At 39.2% G+C, this 23688-nt stretch overlaps 1 protein-coding gene across 1 annotated transcript; it reads right to left on the bottom strand.

Moving 5' to 3' along the window:
• Nucleotides 1–1807: 1807 nt before the first annotated feature.
• zmp:0000000662 (RING finger protein 145) lies at nt 1808–16633 on the bottom strand. Its single transcript, XM_022216909.2, is given in 17 exon segments — nt 1808–3146; nt 6483–6839; nt 8654–8742; nt 8745–8800; nt 8882–9064; nt 10845–10883; nt 10885–10983; nt 11076–11103; nt 11106–11190; nt 11192–11222; nt 11224–11249; nt 12015–12082; nt 12085–12255; nt 13443–13534; nt 14036–14144; nt 15836–16120; nt 16325–16633. Coding segments are annotated over 16 exon segments (2403 nt in total). The 5' UTR covers nt 16005–16120; nt 16325–16633; the 3' UTR covers nt 1808–2345.
• Nucleotides 16634–23688: the final 7055 nt, after the last annotated feature.

Below are 23688 nucleotides of genomic sequence, written 5' to 3'. Positions count from 1 at the left end.
ACATATTTTTTTTGTTTTTTTAAACTTCTGCGTGGCTTTATAAGTGTAATCAAATTACAAAATGAAAATGGTCCATTTCACATATTCACCCTTAATAGAAGAGGTGCTAATTGATCAACATTGCGCCATGAAAAGAAAAAAAATAAAAATGTAAAATATTTTTTTTAAATCAATGCAATGTAAAACTATTGTATTTTATATGTGTGCCATTCCAATGTATCTTTAAAAAAAGTTTGAACATGTATTTATATGAAAAATGAGTGAATTATCCTCATTGAACCATGACCAGTGAGAGGTAAAGAACATCTTGACACTACATATTGATAGAAATTGTTAGTAATAGAGTTAATAATGAGATACAAACAATGTTTATTGGGATTTCTGGAAAATTAAACTTCACCCAGGATCATCAGTGCCGTTCCTGAGAAACGAACATACCAGGAGGGTTAAATAAACCTCCAAATGATCGATATATTTACATGAAATTAATCTATAAATATTTTGATTTCTTGAAGCAAAACTGTCAAACATAAGCTGCTTCTACCTTCTCAACTTTAGAGATTTGATGTACTTTTCTTTGCCATACATGACAGCAAACTATGTATCTTAGCAACATCACAACAAACAAACAAACACTGCATTACAAGGGTTACACTAATTTTTAGATTCAGTTATCAGCATTTTAAGCAAATTAACTAAAAAAAAAACTATCAAGGCAGCATGCAAAGGACCTTCTTTCTGACTGACAGTTAAAGTAAAAAGAATAATATTCTGGTTAGAAAAGAGCTGTGTTTTTTTTTCTCGACATGCATCTGAAGGATAATCAATGCTTCTTAAAAGGCAACAATGTCCACAGTCTGGACAGAAACGACAGAAGGTGCTCTACGTCACCACTTACCAGGTACTTACAATGCAGTCTTGAGATCCCTCCCCATTCACAACCATTTGCATGCTGCTGAAGATGATTTAGAGGTGAAAATATGTACCTAGAACCAAAAAAAATGAAGTCTGGTTGCACTTAGGATGACACCAACTACTCCATTAACCAGTTAGTACAGAACAAACTTAAAAAAAAATAGATCAGTAGCTCATTGTAGCTTCTCAAAAGTGAAGCTTTTCTGCATTTTCTTTGTCATTTTTGCTAAAAAACTGAATATCTTTGAGTTTTGGCTTTAACAAAACCCAAATATGAATTTATCACACTAGGATCCAGGAAATTAAAGGTTCTTCTCACCAGCTGATTATCTCTTGTGGCCAAAACGATGAATAATTAAGGTAAATAATTTTTAGTTACAGCTCTAGCCTGTTTAATTGGCTGTAAATTTGTATCACAGAAGCAAAACATCAGCTAAATACCACATGATAAAAGCCTTGAGGTGAATTTCACAACATTGTTTTGGCTTAAAACTACAGTTCAAACATCATTTTTTTTAATCCTTAACCTTCTACTGATATTTTGAACCTAATATTTTTGCAATAATATAACTTAACTGCTTATATTTGCAATTTTCACTGCAAGCATGCTCCTAAATTCCTAAATTAAATTACAAAACAGCATCCCAAATAGACATTATTTGTAAATATTTAAATTTCACTTAAGTTAGTAGCAGGTTTTCTCTTTCTTTGTCAACTGAATGTGACATTTTTTCACATTTCTCACAGAGAAACCAAAAGTTAACATCAGCAAAGACATTAAAAAGGTTTTTTTTCGGCAAGAAATACAACAAATCTCGGTTTAATCTGAACTGTCTTTAGGCCGACAGAAGTAATATTTCCCTTTGACTAAATCTGACACAAGATGCCAGCCTGAGTGTGCACCTGTCATGATTTTATTATTAATTTACAGTAAAAAAACAAAAACAAAAACAAAAAAGAAGTACAAGTTCACAGCAGTAATTTAATACTGGGAGGGAGACAGAATATTTGCGGTACAAAAGGCTGATTCATGAATAACAAAGACGACCGCTGAAGCTTTTTGCCACGTTTGCTTTCACAAAGATGCTACACATGAAGGACTACGAGGAAAAAAAACTGAAATGAAAATAACCCAAACTGCTGCTTCTCCAAGTAAACGTCTTTACTTGTAACCTGCTAGGATTCAGAATACACTGATTTGTAGTTACACGTGGTTATTTTTTTACTTCTTTACAATAATCCGTCACAATTTAGTCTCACGATCAGTCCAGACATCTGCTAAACTGAAGCACATTCATTCCACTGTCTGGTAGAAGATACGTGTTTGTTTTGTTTGTCCTATGTGTTCACATACGGAAGGCAGATGTGTTTAATTCCCCTGTTGTGGAGAATCACCCTTCTACTCCCTTCAAGGCACTGATGCAGGGCAGTCAGTCGCTGCTTTCTGTGCTTGTGGCGTCCGAGGAAGACGGCCGGAGGATCTGTGGTGACGATCCGGCCTCTCTGAACCCGTCAAAGTCTGAAATTGTGCCGTTGTGACTTTGAGGATTCTCTGAGTTCTGATGACGTGACTTGACAGACGTTTGGCTACCAGCGAGGCTCGAACCAGCCTCAGAAATATTTGCCTCTGATGAGTCAATCCGTGATTCACAATGAAGAGCGACGCCGTCCTCCGGTCCTGATAATTCAGAGTCAGACTGCCGGTCCTCGGCTGTGTTTTCATTCACAGCGTTGGGATTCGATGGCAGTGGTGAGTCTTTGTCTTCCTCGTCATGATTGTGCGTATTAGAAGTCGTACCCGGCGGCGCGTGAGAACCTGAAGAAACTGGGCTGACGAATCCCACGAAGTCTCCGCTGGAGCTGAAACGAAAACCTCGGACGGCGTCGCTGTGAGGTTCAGCCGGCTGGTTTTTGTTTTCGCTCTGCTCCTCCTCTTCCTCTTCCTCTTCCTCCTGCTGCTGCTGCTCAGGAGTTAAATCGTCGCTCTCCTGAGTCCTGCCATCACCGCTGCCGTCTGGGTCCCGTTCCCCATCTTGTGCAGCCGGATCCGGATCTTCGTCGCTCTGAGGCGGAGCTGCCGGAGCGTCTCCTGAAGCCTTGCTCTGAGCCGAAGGCGTCGGTCGAACCGTTTGGTGACACATCGGACACGTTTCCTGAACATACAGCCACTTGCGGAGGCAGTTTCCATGGAAGAAATGTCCACAGTAGGTGATCACGGCAGAGCTCATTTCCTGTGAAGAGAGACAAATCCACCTTCAGAACAATGCCCACAGACCGTTTTGTTTCAAATAGATGCAGACTAGAAGAAGCATCTTACACTTAAAACACGAGCACTACCGTTCAAAAGTTTGGGGTCACTTTGAAATCACTTAATTTTTTGAAAGAAAAGCAGTTTTTTTCCAATAAAGATACCATTAAATGAATCAGAAATCCAGTCCAGACATTGTTAATGTGGTAAATGACTATTCTAGCTGGAAATGTTTAATGGAATATCTCCATAGGGGTACAGAGGAACATTTCCAGCAACCATCACTCCTGTGTTCTAATGCTACATTGTGTTAGCTAATGGTGTTGAAAGGCTCATTGATGATTAGAAAACCCTTATACACATTACTTTTAATTACAAATATCATTCCTTGTACTTGCTCCTCTTGCTGTGTATTAATTTATCCTTCTTTAAAATGACCTGCTTCTTCTATTTTTCTACTAAAATTCCTTGTAAATAACCCAAAATTTATTCTGACCCCGTAATAAGCATGTTACTACTAAATTGCTATTATTGTTGCATTATCTCACAGTATTTGATTCTATTTCTGTTATATTTACATTTTATAATTTAATTTCATGCTATACTTTATATATTGTATCTGTGCACTTCACGTATATAATCCACAGTATAGTAAGACCCGCATTACATTTTGCTTTTTAGTGTCATTTTGCACATTTTAAGCTTCGATCTAAGATTTATTTATCTGTTTCTTACCTCTGAACCATTTCTTTGTGCTGCTGGAACACGTGTGACAGTATCTCCATGAGGATCAGTAAAGTATTATCTCTTATACCAGAAAATTTCAGGCCTATCATCATCTCTGCAACTGTTCTGCGTTACGCTATCAAGATTTTCAGCAGCCGCTTCCTTGACATTAAAACTGAGGACGGGAACATTAACCAGTTTTGACGGAAAACAATAACAAGAGAAAAAAAATCTGGCTCAAGGCCAAAGAGTGTCTGACCAGCTTTCCTGGAAAGACAGGAATAACAAAGAGACGCACAATGTGGAGTATTATAGATACAGAGGAGGCCTGTCACATGCTTACTGTGTGCACATGAAGCTGTCAAATACCAAGCATAACCACAAAATTTATTTAGGTTATTACTGAAACAAACTACGGTTTATTTATGGCCTCAACACTGTCTGCATTCAGGATTTCCTGTCTACTCTTTGTGTATCGTTTGAATATTTGTAATAAAACTGAAACTATCAAGACAAAGACATATATATAATAGATAACTTTAGATTTTCCTCTAATTATTTGGTCGTTACATTTGAGTTTGTCACAGTTTGTTTTGGTCTAAATTGGGAAAACAACAGCAGGAGAGACGAACAGTTTTAACACTTTGGTTTTGTCAGATCACAAGAGATGGAAAAACACGTTTCTGCTCTGTTTTTTGGAAACAAAAGAACACATAGCTCTGCAAACAAATTTGTCTAAACATACAAATGTTAATTTAAAAACAGAGTAGAAGCTGACGATGTCGGAGTTAACCACAGCTGACATTTTGGCAGGACAAAAAAAAATCATCGTATATAACTAACTCAGACAGGAAAATTACCTTTTGTGACACACAGCAAGCCAAAGAGGTGGAGGGGAGCAATTTAAAGAGGTTTATGAAGGGGTTTCTTTCATTATTTTGGTTTCTGTTACTCGATTTAAACTGTTCGAATGTTTTGTATGCATGATTTTGATGTAACTGTAATATAACTGGAGAACACAACAGCAGGAGAGACAAACTGTTTTAACACTTTTCAAAACAAGCAAGCATCAGTAGCTTGTTTATTTTCAGTTTTCTGTTCTTTTTGGGGAAAAAAACAATGAAATAGAGAAACAGGTTTCTGTACTGCATTGCTGGTGGAGGATGTATGTGCTAAGACAGGGGTCGGCAACCCGCGGCTCTTTCAGCCCTCTGTTGTGGCTCCCTGTAACTTTGGAAAATAAATTGTTCTGCCTTTCAGGCGCGTTTCAATGCATTTTAATAAAGAGAGTTTTATTGTGAAATTACCGCTCTTATTTTGACGTGTCACTCCACCGGATGTGCTGCTGGGGTTTTCCCCTGGCTGGGACATGAGAGCGCAAGGTTGATGCAGAGGAGATGGAGAAGCAACGCCTGTAGTTTCACATCGTTTTGTACTCAAGAATGGCAAGCCTGTATATTAAAGCTCCACTCCAAGAGAGACACGTCTTGTCTTTGAGTCAAAAGTACTCGTGATAGGGTAATACAAGTTACTCGCAAGAACACCGCAGCAGGTCAGAGAGTCAGAGGAGTGTCGTCTTGGAAAATAGGGCAGCGACTTACCGGAGAAAAGTTATTAGCTTAAGATAAATAGATTTTACAAGTTAAATAGACATTCGCAAAATATTGATTTCCAGCTAACATTACGTAACATATGAGGTCCAAGAGCAAAAATGACATTAACCAGGTAAGATACATATTAGTGGAAGGACACAATTTAAAAAATGAATCTAATTAGAGGCTTTGTGATTAATTAATCACGAGTGATTAACAAGGGCATAGAGGTAAAAAAAAAAAAAAAAAAGCGATATATGCTGTGTTGTCTTCATTTTAAATGCCAAAAGGATTTTGCGGCTCCCGGTGTTTTCTTTTCTGTGGGAAACGGGTCGAAATGGCTCTTTGAGTGTTAAAGGTTGCCGACCCCTGTGCTAAGAGAAGACGCTTTAACACTCAGGTCAAAATTGACCCGGTTTAAAGTTTGAACTTGTGGGGGGAAAAAATAAATAAAAAAATCACAGTGAAACTTCAACATTTTTGGGAAAGCTCTGAACATTTTTTGGTGAAAAAAGGAAATGTTTCTTTAAGAATATTCACAAAAAAATCAAAATATTAGGAGTTTTACTGATGTATATGCCATCTTTTTGGATATTTTTAGAAATTTTTTGGAAGATTTTTACTCATTTTTTTGAAAATATTTACTAGATTTTTTTGCCAAATTTGGGAGATTTTTTTTAAATAAAACTTTTAAGGAAAGCTTTTAAGGAATTATTGGAATTTTCTCCTCGAAGGTTTTGCAAATTTTCAGACATTTGGGGAATTTTTGTTGCTGAATTTTTGGATTTTTTTCAGACAAGGAAACATTATTTTTGGTGCTTGTAAATGATGACAACAGGAGGGTTAAGTAAACTGTTAAAGCCCCAAACACCTGCATAAATGTCCTGCCTGCCTTCATGTAGACACTCTGTGATCTTGAAGATGATTTGTTGTGGCCAAATCAGGGTCAAATGCGACTTTTTTTTTGAGCTTCATGCCCCCAGCCCTGCAGTGTGACTGACCTGGAAACAGATGGAGCAGACGTCGTTGTGCTGCAGCAGCTGCTGAGCCGTGGCTCTGGGCAGCGAGTTGATCTTCTTGGCCGCTTCCTGTCGGAGCAGGAAGCTCCTCCAGCCGGACTGAGCTCGGAGCCAGACGTTGAAGTACGAGTGGATGATGATGACGGAGGCGCCCATCCAGCTCCACTCCCCGAACAGCGACTCCCAGGTGCCGTACGCCACCACGCAGAGCGCCACCACGAACTCCAGCACCCGGCTGACGGCGTTCACCCAGTAGATCACCTCGTCCAGGCTCTCGATCGGGTCGCTGCGGAACAGCTCCACCATGAAGAGGGAGTAGATCAGCATCGTGCCTGTAACCTGGAAGAACAACATTTCTCAGAATATTAATTAAAAATAATCAACAGTAGAGAAGGCGTCATGATAGCTGCTGTATTTTGTTACATGTATGTTTCCTTTCCTGGTGAGTAAGAGCCAATAATGCTTTCCTTTACTTTGAAAACTGCTCATATTACAACATTTCCAGGCCAGTTTGCACAGATAGTTGTATTTGTCCTTGTATTAAACACAGGAGAAAACACAGGGACATTTTTACAGGACATAGCATCATCATGTAGCATCATCTCGGTGTTTTTTCTTGAGGTGTGTCGGGTACATTAGATGGACAATGCACAGGATTTCTTTGGAATTTAGAACTTCCCACCGTGTTTGTACAATCTCTCCTCTAAACAATCTTTTTATCAGCCCCATTTACTATCCTTGCACATTTACAGTCACTCTTCCACCTTATTAACCAACCCCTTAAGCTTCAGTGTACCGCCGGCGGTACACCTACTAATTTGCACAGGAATTTCAAGAATGTCCGACGGCTGCAAACACGATTATACAAACACTATACGCCGATGGAAAGCTTAGATTCTCATGAATCTGCCAGTATAAACCACTTTAAGATGCGATTACCACAGCGGGTGAGAAAAACACATTTGTCCGACAAAAACGAATATTCATCCATCCGTTCTCTATACACGGCTTCAACGCACACAGCGCGACTCACATTTCCGGGTTCATTATTACACACAAAAAAAAGATTCACAAAAAACGGCCATAATCCAACCTTTACATCCAGACGACACAAGCCAGTAAACTGTTTTGTCCAAAACATGTCCTGAAGTCGGTATATAATCCACGAATCGGTCATTTTCAAGGAAATGCACCTCGCAATGCCCGTCCAATATTCCCCGTATTTTTCGTCATTTTTTTTTATTTAAAAATAGAATATTAGCGATTTATGTACTGAAAACAGCTGGAATTGACTGAAGCTTAAAGGGTTAATGAAGAAATAAACTCGTTTTTAAAGCAAACTTAATGATTCTACCCAAATATGTCACTGTCTGGAGACAGCTATCCAACAAGGCAGGTGAGGAGGAGTCACATTATGCTACCAAAGTGCTGCTGAAAAACAAGAAAGAGCAGCTTATAAAGATATATCTCACTGGAACAGTTTGAGAAAGTACAGCAATAAGGTTTCAATTTTTGTTTTATTGCTAATAAATTGCTACTCAATGCATTTTAGCTGAATATGGGCTCCAGCAAATGTAATGGGAACACAATAAACAATAACAAACACATATTTTTTGTAATTATTTCTCCAAAATTAGTGCCACAGACATTTAGTGCATAAAAAAGCGATAATATTGATTAAAAATGACATTATGTTGGGTGCACCACGTCTGCTGCAGTGTCTTTATTTGATATAACCACTGAGGGGCGCCATAGTTAAAATGTTCCAACCCTATATGAAGGTGCAGATCAAAACTTGCCACTATTTCAACTGGAACTCAACCCCAAGAGCAATTCACATGAAAAAGTTACGCAAAAACATCTATCACAGAATGAAATACCATGTAAAAAGGTGTTTTTTGTTAACTTCAATTAAAATGGCTGAAAATTGAGCCGCAGTCCAATTAACTGATGAGGATGTCATGTTTTTCCAACTCCAATGCCAGTAATTTAAAAGCACATTTCAGCATGTTGGTAAACCTGTTATCTGTACTGTGTTTAATAGAGACTACATTTATTTTTAAAGCTCTAAATCCCTACACATGTGCCATTAGGAGGACACAGCCTATCTGTTCCTCATTTCCAAAGACAGACAAACACTGACGCCTCTTTACCTGAAGGGAGGTCAGCATGCAGCTGGACACGAGGATCAGCAGCCAGAAGTCCATGTGGAAGAACTGGGAGATTTTATAAGCCATAAACACGGGAAGACCAGCAGCAGCAGACACATGCTGAGGCCACGGAAATGTTTCCACAGACTCCTGGAAGCACGGAACAAACAGAAGATGATTTTGTTTTCTATTTTTAACTCGGAGAATAAGAGTGAGTGTTGCCGCTGCTACCTGTTGCGTGACGCGCCCAGAGCCAGATAAACCGGGTCCGTTATTTCTATCATCGACTGCAGGGTCGAAGTCACCACGATGAAGAGGATGATGCTGAGGAGGAAGGTGCGCTGCAGAGCCTGCATGTCCAACAGGCCGGTCTGAAGGGCGAGCAGCAGCAGAGTGACGCCTTCAGTAACGCCTCTGAGAACAAAGAACGGGCCACGGTTAAATCAAAATAAAGCAGCAGTGAAAGCTTCAGGTTTGCACAGAACACTGATGACTTTAGCTGTTGAACTAACGATACAAGACTACGAACAAGAATAAGAAGGACAACGTATAACATTAAATCTCTTCAGTTTCAAATACGCTACCGTTTTGAAAGTCTGGGATCACTTAGAAATGTCCTGATTTTTGAAGAAAAGCATTTTTTTCAGTAAGATAACATTAATGAATCAGAAATCCAGTCTAGACATTGTTAATGTGGTAAATGACTTTTCTAGCTGGAAACAGCTGATTTTTAATGGAATATCTCCATAGGGGTACACATACAATATTCTGTGCAATATCACCATTTCTACTCAAGAATAATCTGTGCAACATCATTGGTTCTTAATATAGAAAATACGTGCTACATCATTATTTTCCACTCCAGAAGAATCTGTGCAAAATCAGAATTTCTACAATTATCAGTACTTATGTACATTTTCTTGTTATTTTTCTACTATGGCCATTGATTTTCACACCTTCCCCATTTCTGCTAGCCTAGCCGTGCTGGACAACCCACGGCAACGAATTTAATTCTCTGCCAGGGTGGGTCTAGTTACCCTCCATAAGGCTCGAGGCTGGATTCTCCTAAAACTGGCCGACGAATCACCATGAAGCGTAGAGTCAGAAGCGGGCGTAACTAAGTGACAACAGAGGCGCGACGATTCTGACGAAACACCGGAAACAACTAGCCTAGCCGCACTAGACAACCCACGGCAGTGAATTTTAATTCTCTGCCAGGGTCGACAAACAAAAACGGACAACAGTCGTTGAGCTCCATTAGCACCGGACTCGAATAATCTTTCTGTTAACATGTCTGTAATATACTTGAGCTTCACCCATTGACTGTATAAATAAGGCTTCACCGAACTCCCGCATCCTCTGATTTCCGGCGTTCTAGGAACTACATCAGCCTATTCGTTGCGCTGATTGGTTGTATACCTACCCAATAGCTGCAGAGTGATTTGATAGACAACCTTTTAGCCCCATGCTCTGAAGACACAAGGGTCTAGGAACTCTCGACAGAGAGGGAGGCGGGTCTAGCGCAGCTAGGCTACATTTCTGCTGTAATACTGAGCAAATTTTCCACTGCCGGGATCGATAAATTCTGATATTATCTTCTTTTCACCTCCAAATAAACAAAATATATCATTTGTAGATGGCACGTCCAGGCTTTTTGCACGTAAATCTGTACACATAAATTGCCATACCTGCTTTTATATTTTTACCTGAATCACTTCACGTTACAGTCGGGTGATGAAACGGCAACAATCAGTGAATTATTTGTCATTTCTTTATGGCTGAATATCCAACGTCTGCGAGCACCTTTCGACTTTTCTCTCATGTTATCAAACCAAGCATCTCAGAATTGACTCGCTGGTGCATCAAATCTTAAAATTTTAGTTGCTGGCTTGCAAATTTCAGCAGAAAAAGATTTAAAATCAAAAGTGTGCAACCTGCTCTGCACCAAGCATCTGACATGTTGGTGAACAAACAGCTGGTGAACACTGGGAACATTCACAAGCAGACAAAGATTAAAAGCTGAGCAAAAAAAATGCAACAGATGACTCAAGCACACCTTAAATTGAACATGAATGCTGCTGAATGTTTAAATTATCAAATGTTTGCAGACATGATGGATACAGCAGCTTAACGCCTCAGTTTTTTGTAAATTAAATTGTCCAAAAGTGGGCAAAAAGTGTCCTCTCCTCTCAGCCTGTGCATGACATTCTCATTCTGAACAGCTGCATAACTCCAGGTAGAACTTGCATAGGTTGAGCAGCCCGAGAGCCAGATAGGACACCACAAAGGTCAGACCCAGGAGAGAGTACGGTGTGGCACAACATTCAGAGACGCTGCAGGAGAAAATAGCTAAATGTAAGCAAAATGCAAGGCGTTATAATGTCAGGAGCAAACAAGCAAAAGCAACAGGAGCTCGTAATCCCACCTTGTGAGCAGGAAGAACATGATTCCTGATGGGTCGCTGAGGCGCTGGCTGACATGGTGTCTGAGCACAGCTGGACGACGAACAGAACAAACCAGAAGACACTGAAGAGCACTGGACGGCCCAAACTGGTTCCACAGGGAGATTCCACCGCAGGAGTCTGTACAGCTCGATCACCTGAGGGACGGCACACATGACGAGACAAGACTCTTTACAGAGCTGCAAAACTTTCCTCTGAAACCGTTCATTTTTAGTTGTTTGTTTTCCAGGGTGCCGTACAGTGAAGGCAACCTAAAGCGTTTGATCACGTTGGGAATATTACTTTGTTATAAATTAATAAAAAGGCCAATGAGGTAAAACACTGAAATCATTGGAGTGATAAAAAAAAACAAACCTGTGTGAAATTAAAGTTTAGAGACGCCTGAAAAGCCACAGGATCTAATTTAAACTGAGTTATTTATCATTATTTATCTCCACAACTGTAGCAACATAAAAGAAGATTAAAATATTGTTTCTTGTCTAAAAATTAATAATCCAAAAATTCAGCCAAAAGATTCCCCAAATTTCTGAAAATTTGCAAAACTATCAGGAGGAAAATCCCAATAATTCCCTAAAAGTTTTCCCTTGAAAGTTTTATTTTTTTTTAAAATCCCCCCAATTTGGCAAGAAATTCTTGTAAAAATTTTCAAAAAATGAGTAAAAATCTTCCAAAAAGATCCTAAAAATATCTTAATGGGTCCAGTGTCATTTAAAATAAAATGCACACAGCAGGCGTTATGCAAATATGTGACAAAAGCTGTGTGTTTCAGGCAGGTAAAAGGCAGTGGGCTTGTAAGTTTGAAGGGCTTTTATATGCACTAAAAGTTAGAACATACTAAAGGAAACACCCCAAAAAGCAAAACATAATAAACTTAACAATAAAAGTTTTGAGAGTAATGTTACCTCCAGGTGAAGCAGCTCTGAGTAGGCAGCCCTTGCGAGGCGGTATGGCACGAAGAGATTTGAGAGAGGAACACGGCGATCCCGGCTCCAGTCAGGCCCATAGAGAACGTGTTGACCGTTAGCAGCGTAGCGTGAGGAGCAGCGCAGAGTCGAGCCAACAGGGGGAGCATGTGAGCGGAGAACAGCCACACCTTTCTGGTCTTCATCAGGAAGGCACACAGCGTGCTGAGAATAATCTGACCTGCACACAATTATTAAATTACAACCTCACAAACGTGGAAATTAGCCTGCAAAATACCGAAGAGACAATTTCTGAATGAGGTCAGAACCGATCGCAGTTTTGACTACAGTGTAAATTGGAGGCAAATATTATGATTAAATGTTCTTTATGATTTCACATTATATAACTGTGTGACTGTGAACTCGTATAACTTAGAATGAGGGCTGGCCCGAATAGTGGTTTCTGGCCTCCAAATATTCGGGCCCTATTAAAGACGAATATCCAGATATTCGTTCCGCCCCGTAACGTCCGACCGGGGACCGGGGCGGTGGCGGCGGCGGCGGAGACGGCCCGAATAGTCGGATCCGTTCGTCTGGTCTCCCGGGTCCACATTTTGCCCTCGTTTAGTCTTTAGTTAAACTGAAAAATTCCCAAACACCGGTCTTCAGCATCTTGTCTTGTGTTTATGCAACGAAGTGAAGCGCGCAGCCACCCGGCCATTCGGGTGGTGTTTACAAACACGAATGAAGGAGCCGAAATGAGCCAAAGAACACGGCGGGATGAGCCGAAATGGGCCGAAGGCGCAGGGAAGAGACGAGCTCCGAATATTTTCGTCTGGGGGGAGGAGGGTGTGATCACATCGACATATGTGTACATGTTATAGACATATGTGTACATGTTATAGACATATGTGTACATGTTATAGACATATGTGTATATGTTATAGACATATGTGTACATGTTATAGACATATGTGTACATGTTATAGACATATGTGTATATGTTATAGACATGTGTGAACATGTTATAGACATGTGTGTATATGTTATAGACATGTGTGTATATGTTATAGACGTGTGTATATGTTATAGACATATGTGTATATGTTATAGACATATGTGTACATGTTATAGACATATGTGTACATGTTATAGACATATGTGTATATGTTATAGACATATGTGTATATGTTTATGTGATCACAGGACGAGATGAGCCGATGTGGGCCGAAGGCGGAGGGAAGACAGTAATGCTGCATATTCTTTCCGCCCGGTGACGTCCGACGGCGTGGGGGGGGGGGGGTATTCAGATACCAAAATTAATATCCGGATAGTGCCGTAGCGAACGAATATTCGGATATTCGGGTCCAGCCCTACTTAGAATATGAGCCTAAATGATTTGAATTCACATGCAAGGTTGGTTCTCACTAGTCATCGCAGAGACAAATCTGTTGAAGGCCAAAGAATCAAGATACACTGCTCCTTCATAGCCGTACTGCAGCTCCTCACGAACATAATCCCTGCAAAATGAGGAGTAAAAAACAGCTTTATCATTATATGTACGCTGTGTGTTGTTCGTGTATAGCAGACACGTGACATTAGAAGAAAACACAGCAAAATGTAATGGACTGAGATGTAAAAAAAAATACAGCCCCTGAAGCAACACCAAAAGACTGAATTTACACACTTTTGAGTTATTTCTCCATTTTGTGACCATTATATATTTATAAATTTGTTTCTACTCTATTTATTTCCATCCAAATAATCCCAGTTTGGTCTATTTTAAGCATCAGGTCCGCTGTCTTTATAGTAACCACTGTTGTGCTCTCAGGTTTCAAGACACATTTACAAGAAAGTGAGGAGCAAACATGAGCGGACCAGTGCAGGATACAGTACTACTAAAATTAAATACTGGAAGGATACTAGATACAAAGAGGGAGGAGCTCTGAGATTACTGACAGGAGAGAAATCTGATTCTGCCACAATAAATCCAGAAGTGTAATAGCAATAGTAGTACTAACTTGGAAATCTGATGCCCCATGTACAGGAGGAGGGCGGCGAGGATGTGGAGGTAGAGCGTCACAATGTGTCTCAACGGCAGGACCAACACCACCACATTTATCAGATGACCTGGAACACAGAGAGGAAAGCTGTTTTTAAATCACAGTTAAGAGCAGAAAAGCATATTAAAGACACTCTTATTCAAATATTGACATTAAATTTGCAGTTCGTAACTTCAACAACATTAACTTTCCACAGCAGGCTGACTAAGCTGCTAGAAAAGTCCAAATTATTACCAAATGTTTCCTCCAAGGCTCCAGGTGATGATTATTTTCAGTGTTAATACAAAAAAAACTGCTGGATTCTTTGATCAACAACTTTATGCTACAATTTCCCACAGCCCAACATGACATCTTCATATATCCAGTACTGTCCGACCCACAATTTAAATTTCAAAAAGATTTTGTTTGCTTAAACCAGGGAAATGCAGAAAATCCCCAAAACCGACAAACCGGAACCACAAAAATGTCATAAAACAACTAAAATGAGTTATCTATTATCAGCTGCAGAACACATACTGCACATGTTTAGATATTTTGAGTGTTCCCTTTACAAGACAGTTTTAAATATTTTAGCATCTGTCAAAAGAGATACCAACACTTTGTTTTTAGATAATGCTTTAAAAAATATTTAGATCAAAAACAACCTTGTTTTCTACTAAATTAAAATCACATTGCTGACAAACGTCTGTCTTGAAAATCAACATTAACATACTTTCTAGTAACAAAACTCAGCAGTGCACACAGAAACCTTTACATTTTCTAATAATCTACAGTATCAAACTCAGTTTTAATTCAGTCGTTTCATCTAGGTTCCTTCTTGTTTCAAGTTTCAGTAACCCATACAAATGCTTTTGTTGTGTTTGAATTAAATTCTGTGCAAGGGAAGAACGCAAAAACAATCTGAAACAACATTTAGATCACGATAGTAGAGGAAAATTCCAGAGAAATCAGCTTCTGGAGAAGGGTGACTCAATAATAGGTCTTCTATTATAGTTTTTGATGTATAATTCTATTAAAACATAACACATTTTGAAATATAATGCCATTAACCCTTAAATGCAAAAGTGATTGGACCCAACAATCTTCCATAAGTAAGTCAAAAACGACCCGTATAGGAATCAGTGTGTTTTTAAGCCATTGTGGTCATTTTGGTTGAGATTAATAATTTTGTATTAATGTTTGTATTATTTTTTGTCCACATAAAGATGATTTCATGGTTGAAATAAGTTTATTTTTCACTTTATAATAAATTTGAACATTCTGATCATTGAAAAATAAGAATATTACACAGAACAGCAATATAAGAATATCAACATCCATTCTGTTGACATATTTTCACTCGCTTCCTCCAGCCGTTGCTGCTCTCAGTCCCTCCAAGTTTACACATCACCTCTTGTATGATATTGTCAATGATACGAGCTTTGGACAGTCACACAAATATTATGATTTCTCTGAAAGTATAAAAGGGAATTTTAAATTGTAAATGTTAAATCGAAAACATGCTTTTTGAGGAATAGTTGGAATATGAAATGATTAAAACTTTTCATGACAAAGATATTGCAAGACAGCGGCGGTGATTTTCAACCCACTTATGCATCTAAAGGGTTAAAACAGAGGGAACCATTGTGTTAAATTCCTGACCTGTAAGAAAGATCCAAAAAATGCATGAACCAGACAACCTGAACAAAAAATAAAAGCTTGAAGATGAAAGCTGTGCATAATGAGCTACAACTTTTGTCTTGTCACAGTGACACTTACCTATGTAGTACATATTCCAGATGACATATTTATATTTGAACAGCATGTCTTCGTTTTTGGCCTTGAGGTGCTCCGTTAAACCTTCAATGTCACATTTGTAGAGCAGGTCCAGCACCAGGATGCTCGGCACCCTCAGGGCGACGTTGGCCAGCTCTTCCAGACGAGGCATCTCGATTCAGACCAACTCTTTGGCGAGCAGAGGGGCTTCTGTGTCACATGCTGTTAGCTGACCGTCTCTCTGTGCAGCTTAAAGCTTCACTACTATTTTGCACGTCGTCTTGTCATCTGGTAAAGACGCAGAAAATACATTTTAGGCTACAGGGGACTAACTCAGGGTCTCAAATGCGAGCAGATGGCCCGTAATTTGGCTGTGAATTCCGGGTTTAGCGTCATATTTTGGCAGTTTTTAACGTATTTTAGGTGCAGGAGGTAAAACAGCTAAAGATTTCCTCGTATGAAGTGTGTATAAAGTGACAGTGGCTCACTTACTTCTGACAGTGACAGACATCACAGCTGAGCAGCCATTTGCTAGCTAATGCTAGTAGCTGCTGGTTAGCTTTCACAGCGACCCGCCTCATGTTTTCACAGCGCTGCAAAACAAATATTCAAGTTTTTCTCTAAATTTCGCTTCTCCAAAATAGTTCAAAATATCCGTCATCGAAAAAGAGAAATGAAATGGGTGGAAAAGAAAAATATGAGGACGAGTAAGGAGACTACAAATGTAATGTTATGATTCCTGGCGCTTGCGTGGCCATTTCCTATGTACACGTCACAGCGCAATGAGCCAATCAGGAACGGGTATTCTCGATTTCAAAATAAAAGTAATGTTTCCGCCTCCTACTGCTGCTACTCCTACGACTAATTTATTAGTACTAATAAGTAGTAATAATTGAAGTATTGATAACAAAATAAGCAAAATATGTATTTTAGATTGTACATTAAAGCTGTATGTTGCAACTTGATACTCCAAGTTGTCATTTCTGTACTCAATGTTAAAACTTTCATTCATTTCATTCTTTTTTTTTAAACCTCAGAACATATTAAGCAACATCTAGAAGCAATGATAGGATCTTTACGGCTATGGGCAAACACCAGAAACTGAAGCCGGTTTCAGGTTTGTTGGAATGCCAGCTCAGATTTAACAAACACAAACTATATGATTCAAATTCTAATTTTAAGATAAGTTATTCAAGTTGAGCAACACAAATTCAAATTGAAGTGATTCAGATTAAGTGGTGGCACACATTTCTACTTGTACCCAGTCCATAAATCTTTAGATTCTTGCTCCTTTTCCGAACTACTTCACAGTAAAGTCAACATAAAGACACTTGCAAAGAAAGATCCCACTTTCTTTCTATGTTTAGCTCATGTTCCACATTTATATCACAGTTTAAGCTGACAGTTCAGTCAATGGTTCTGAAACTTTGTGCGTAGGAATCAGTCTTGTTCACGATGATTTAAAGAGCAGAGATCATGTGAAAAGATGTGCCTTTTAACAAAATGGGATCTGTTAAGCACTAATAACACGTGTCCTGTTTTCCATCCCATCTCCAAATATGAGGAGGACAGGAAGACAATACAAACTAGACATGAAAACCAACAGACATACTTGAAACGGTTTTTGAGAAGGTCCTTTCCACAAATAAATAAAACGCAAATCCACTGAGGAGTGATGGCTATGTTGCATTGTTTGCTTTTGCTGCTTTCATACATCATTAATCGCTTGTGTCTCCTGTCTTGTTGTGCTCCAATAAACATGATGTGTGTTAAATTAACACCAGTTTCTCTGCTCAGTGTTCATTTCAGGTATGGAAACAGCAAAATAAGCCTCATAAGTTGTTGAATTTCAACATGAAGACAACATGAAAGCAGCTTATAACTTTTCACATGTAATGATGATACATAGAGCCCTATGGACACCAGTTTGTGTGCTCATTGAATAATCCTGAGTCCATATCACTATTTTGGCACTATAACTCTATACTTATGGGAACTTTCTCTGGCCCCAATGTCATCTTCGTCTGAAAATTTTGCACTTTTTCCATTTCCAAAGGGTCATTAGTAAAAAAAAAAAAAAAAAAGTCATTTTCTCAAGCTATTCAACCATTTGGATGTGCCAGAAACAGTTTTGTTTGGTGAGAACTTAAGTTCTCACCAAATTTCATGGCTTCGGGTGTTATATTTATTCAGATATTGAACCTTTAAAATGCTTTCACAGGCAAGACGTTTTTTGAGTGTGAAATATAACAATTCTCAGACCTTAAAACATATGAAATTCTCAAAATTCAGCCAAAATACTTCACAGAACTTAATGTTTGAGATAAATTGTGGGCAAAATTGTACAAGGTGCTGCAAAAGATTTCCCAAATGTCAAAACTGACCCATGAAACGGCTAACGTCTATATTCATGAAGGTGTCACAAGTAAAAAAAAAAAAAGGAGGAAACTTCTGATCTAATGCAGATGTGGTCTTTTGTCAAACAAGCCTAAAAATCGAAGCCATAAATATTCATAATTTGCTGAATCAGTTCATAATTTGGCACACACAAATGCGTCAATACACACATTTATTTAGAGAGATTACTGAATAATTACAATTAACACAATACAAATGCTGTACCCTTAAATGCCAATTTAGCAGCAGGAAAGACACAAAATCCAAATTCACGTGTCACTTGTCAATCCCCTGAAGATTTACGGCAGTTTTTGATGCATGTTTGTTGTACCTTCGTGTGCTTTCATCCTTCACGCCTTCATCCATCTGTTGTTCAGTTTTGTCTGATTCCTTTCAGCCCCAAAGCTCTGAACAGCTGCTGCCTCAAGACAAGCTTCCTCAACTAGAAGATCCTCCTGTCAATCCAAAACAAAGGAATTCCCACATTAAATTCCCACAGCAAGCATCAGAGATCCCAGAGTTTCATTCGCGACGGGCTTTTTTAGGGTCACGACATTTGGCGGCAAAGTACAGACGCAGCGCAACTCGCGAGAAAGAAAAGATGATTAACAGGAGGAAAGATCATTTCCTGAGTGTGTGGGTGAGAAGAGCTTCTCTCGTGTCACGTAGTTGTTTTCTGATTCCACTAAATTATCATCAACAAAAACAGCAACTCGACCTATCAACATAGATATGAAGCAGAAATGTGTCCACTGCCTCTCTCTAAAAGATTATTATTAAGACATTTTCTGTAGAAGTGGATTCATAAAATGAGAGGAAGACGTACTTTCCCCCTTCAGACAGAATATGTGGATCAAGAGCTATAATTACCGACACAAACAAACTAAATCAGAGCATAAAGCTACATTCTGACACGTTTACACAAGTGTGCTCATGTGTTAGGTGTGCTGGATTAAGTCTTATATTTCACTGCCTCTTCCTGTCACGCTGCACTTAAGCTGAATTGACATTAAATTTCCCTCCGTGTTGCTTTAAAGACAAACTAAGTGACATTAAAGCAGCCTGAAGCAGCAGCTGGAGCTTTTCCACTAAACTTTATGGCAGCGGATGAATTGATTTGCACAAGAGAGTCTGTGCTGAAGAGAGAGGGTCATTAAAATGGCCTCAATGAAGCCAATAAAAACTGGAAACAAAAACAAAGGCTGTATAGACTGTTTGTGTCTGAGGACAAATCATATACAGTTTAGAGAGGAGCTGCTTGTTTCTTAACGGCGTCTGCAACATTATTATATTTAGCAGATGTTTAAAAACTGAATAAAGCTCCTGAGAGTACAACTTAATACAACACAGATGTGAGTTTGTTGGTCATGTTGGGTGTAATAATCCGTTTAAACACGCTGGAATAAATCAGTCCTATTAATAAACGGCACTACAGACAAGACAGAGGATGTATTGGACGCCGGGTATTTACACGGTTAATGTTGTCTCAGATGTTTGGTGTTAAATGTTCTTTCGGGAAATGCTGCAGGAGGTTCTGAATAAATTTCAGAGCAGGAACAAAAAAGGCCGGAGGCAAGAGAGTAAAATAAAGTTTTTTCAGAGTTAGGCAATGGTAGAAACATCCATTATGAAATCCAAATTATTAAGTTCAAATGCAAACGGACTGAAATTGCAAAATCAGATTGCAGCACTACATACATACAAGGTACAAAAAGGCAACCCAAAGATCCCCAGATGGCTATGAGGCATCACTTACACGACAACAAAGACAAAGTAAGACTAAACTTTGCACACAAAAATTTGCCAAACTATGAGTAAACAGCACAAAACGGGGATATCCTGAGTGGTTCTGATACCAGGTGGAACCATCACACAAACTGGGACATCATGACTCCTTTAAGAAACTTCAGTTACAGGAAGCACCTGTCAGATGGAGCTTTTACCTTCAGCTCAAACCAAATAGTTTCTCCTACAAACATGTTGCAGTGAAGCCTAAACATCACAAATGCATGTTGGTTTCCAATGTTGTGCTGTCAGAACAGTTCTGAACCTTAGAAACAGGACAGCTAGCTCTAGTGGGTGGCAGATGCTCCATCAGTCTGAGCTCTTGGTTGTGTTCCTCGAGCAGTTCCTGAGCAGTTATTGTGCTGTTGAGGGTGTTTTCAGAGTAACACTGCCATGAGGGGGTGTACTTGGTCTTCAAAGATGCTCTGCTGGGTAAAGTTTCCCAGCAGAACACTGGATTGTAACCCTGTTATAGTTGGCAGGCAGAATTACCCCAGTTCCCCGTTTTCTACAGAATGCTGATTCATTTTAAGTCACTACACTCTCTGGCTCCACTCTGCATCTCTGAACTTTTCAACTGCTTATTTTGCACAGATCTGAGAATCATTTACGGTTAAAAGTCACACAGCTCAGGATGAGAACAAATGGAAACTGTGCAACATTTTTCTGAAAAAGATTTATCTGAGCAACATCTGGCACATGGAGTTCCTTCAGGATTATTCAAATTTTTTCTTATCTGATTTTGTCTTGTCTTATCGTCTTATCATTTTATCTTACCTTATTGCATCTTCTCGTGTCTTGCCTTGTCTTATCTTGCCTTGTCATATCTTATCTTGTCTTGTCTTCTCTTTGTCTTCTCTTTTCTTCTCGTGTCTTGCCTTGTCTTATCTTATCTTGTCTTATTGTCTTCTCTTGTCTGATCTTACTATCTTTTCTTCTCGTGTCTTGTCTTGTTCTGTCATATCTTATCTATCTTGTCTTGTCCTATAGTGTCTTGTCTTAATATTTTGAAAATAGCGTCTCCTGATTGTACAGAAGAACTGTAAAACAGTTCCAGTATAAAAGATAGAGGTGTCATCTTTCAGCTTCAGCTCATTTGATCTGTGACTTTATTCTGCTGCACAGATGTTAAAAAATGACACTACCGAGGAAGACCACCCGTGTTTCTTCCAAACTGTTGTCAATTATCACCTCATTTTAGAGGTACTTTGTACTTTGAGAGTACATGTGTTCACAGTTAATCCACTACATCTAGTTTGAACATCCTCAGATCTTTTATTGCACTCAAATTAGATGCTCCCAGGTCTTCTGTTTATTCTGACATTTCTCACTTTCATGCTCTGCAGAAGTAACTTCTTGCACTTGGACTAAAACAACTGACTCAACTTTCATCTCACTATGATAACGGATTAGCATTAGCTTTACTGAAATCATTGCATTAGTCGGTTTAAGTGCTGTAGATTCTTCGATCTATCAGTCCGAAGTTCATTCTGCAGCATGACAATGAGTCCAAACACACAACCTCACTGTTAAAAAAAACACATTTATCATAAACATACACTACCGTTCAAAAGTTTAATTTTTTGACAAATCTGCTGTTAATGTACATCCATTCAAAGAATTTAAACTTTAAACTACAAGAATTTATGTAACCAAATTATCCAGTTTTTGAGTAGCTCAGAATTTAGATTTAGCAGTTTTTAGTGTAATTATATATGGTGCTTAAAATGCATTTTCATGTGGTTTATAATTGTAAGACAAATCTGAAATTTTGAGAATACATTGAATGTATGTTTAATAATCACAATCATGTAATTTTACATGATTTTCTCTATTGAACCTGTAAAACTCAATGCTGTAACAGTGAGATCTTGCGGATAAACGTCACATTGCAATAGTTTGTCCATAAATCAGGATTATTTAACGGTTACCTACTGCTAATTTTGAGGACAAGACTGAAAATTCAGTCAAGTGAAAGTTAATTAAATAATTTTTCATTATTTTTCTTAAAGAAATTTAGACATACTTAATAGATTGATTCAATAATTCTATGAAACAACATAAATATGGTCTCATGTAACAGATAATTTAACACATTTATGCTGTATTTCCTTTATTTTATTGCAGCCAAGAGATGTTTTTAACAGTGAAAATCTGTAATTCCACTTAAATTTAGCTGTGAAATCACTGAGAACTAGCCTAGCCGCGCTAGACAACCCACGGCAACAAATTTAATTCTCTGCCAGGGTGGGTCTAGTTACCCTCCATAAGGCTCGAGGCTGGATTCTCCTAAAACTGGCCGGACCAATCACCATGAAGTGTAGAGTCAGAAGGCGGGCGTAACTAAGTGACGACAGAGGCGCGACGATTCTGACAGAAACAACCGACGCACAATAAGCAGTTATCTTTCGACTCAGCTTTGGCCACAGCCCTTAAAGATTTGAAGCTAAAATTCAACTTGAAAGATAAACAAAGGACGGCACTGAAGTGTTTCATTGAGAAGAAAGACGTATTTGGACTTATGCCGAAGGGATATGGCAAATATACCAGTTGGCTCCGCTGGTTGGGAAGCTAATGGGACTTAGCCACAATCCGCCGGCGCTCTAGAACTCCGTCAGCCTATTCGTTGCGCTGATTGGTTGTATACCTACCCAGTTGCTGCAGAGTGATTTGAAAGACAACCTTTTAGCCCGCCTCCCTCCCTGGCACCCTTGTGCCTTCAGAAACATGGGGCTAGCATGGCTAGGCTAACTGAGAACACATCCAGGGGTAAATCTGAAATTTTCCAGTCATTGCGAAATGAAGACTAATATTTTGATTTTAATTTTACGGGAACTCTTTGGTAACTTTTTACACAAAACATTTGACCATTTTTTAAAATTTGGATAGTTATAGTGAAGGCAGACAGGAAATGGGGGAGAAGAGCAGGGGGAAGACATGCAGCAAAGGGCCGTGAGCAGGAATCAAACCCGGGCCGCTGCGTCGGAGACCAGCCCATGTACATGGGTCACCCACTTAACCTGTTGAGCTATACGGGCGTCCAACATTTGACTGGTTTTAATTTACCACCTATGAGTCATAATGAAAATTTTCGACCTCAAAAAGAGAGAAGAATCTTGCATTATTTTTTTTGGCCCCAACAGAGTCCTGATCATAATCAGACATTAGAATGATGCGGAACCAATCTGCTGTCTTAAAAGCTGCTCACACATTTCCAAAACAACGTTGTCAGCTTTTTAACCTAATTTTTAGGCAGACAGTTAAATATATGGGTCACCGAGGAACACATGGCCCACATTATGTAAAGTTCAGTCATGGACAATTCCCCGATGAATCACGATTTTTGTGAAACTTGAGCTGGAATTTTGTAAGGGAGGGATGAGGGAGGGATTGAGGGTGAGGAAGGGGGAGGTGGGACTGGTGTGGATGGAGGTCTGGCTCTGTCATCTCTACATAAACTAACCGGGGAGAGTTTTTTTCCCCTTCACTCTGCAGCAGCAAACAAAGAGCAACATGGAAAAGGCATTGTGCACGTTGGCTGCTGCGCTTTTTCTGGGAGTTTTCTTGCTCCGAGCCGAAGCAAAGACAAACGATGCAACTACTGAGAGTTATTCAATATTCAACTACACGACTGCAAGCAGCACTGTGAGCTGGACCGAGGCTGTCACTGATGG

The sequence above is a fragment of the Acanthochromis polyacanthus genome, chromosome 1 (assembly GCF_021347895.1).
Source record: "Acanthochromis polyacanthus isolate Apoly-LR-REF ecotype Palm Island chromosome 1, KAUST_Apoly_ChrSc, whole genome shotgun sequence".
Taxonomy (NCBI): domain Eukaryota; kingdom Metazoa; phylum Chordata; class Actinopteri; family Pomacentridae; genus Acanthochromis; species Acanthochromis polyacanthus.
This window is presented reverse-complemented; position numbering and strand designations above follow the sequence as displayed.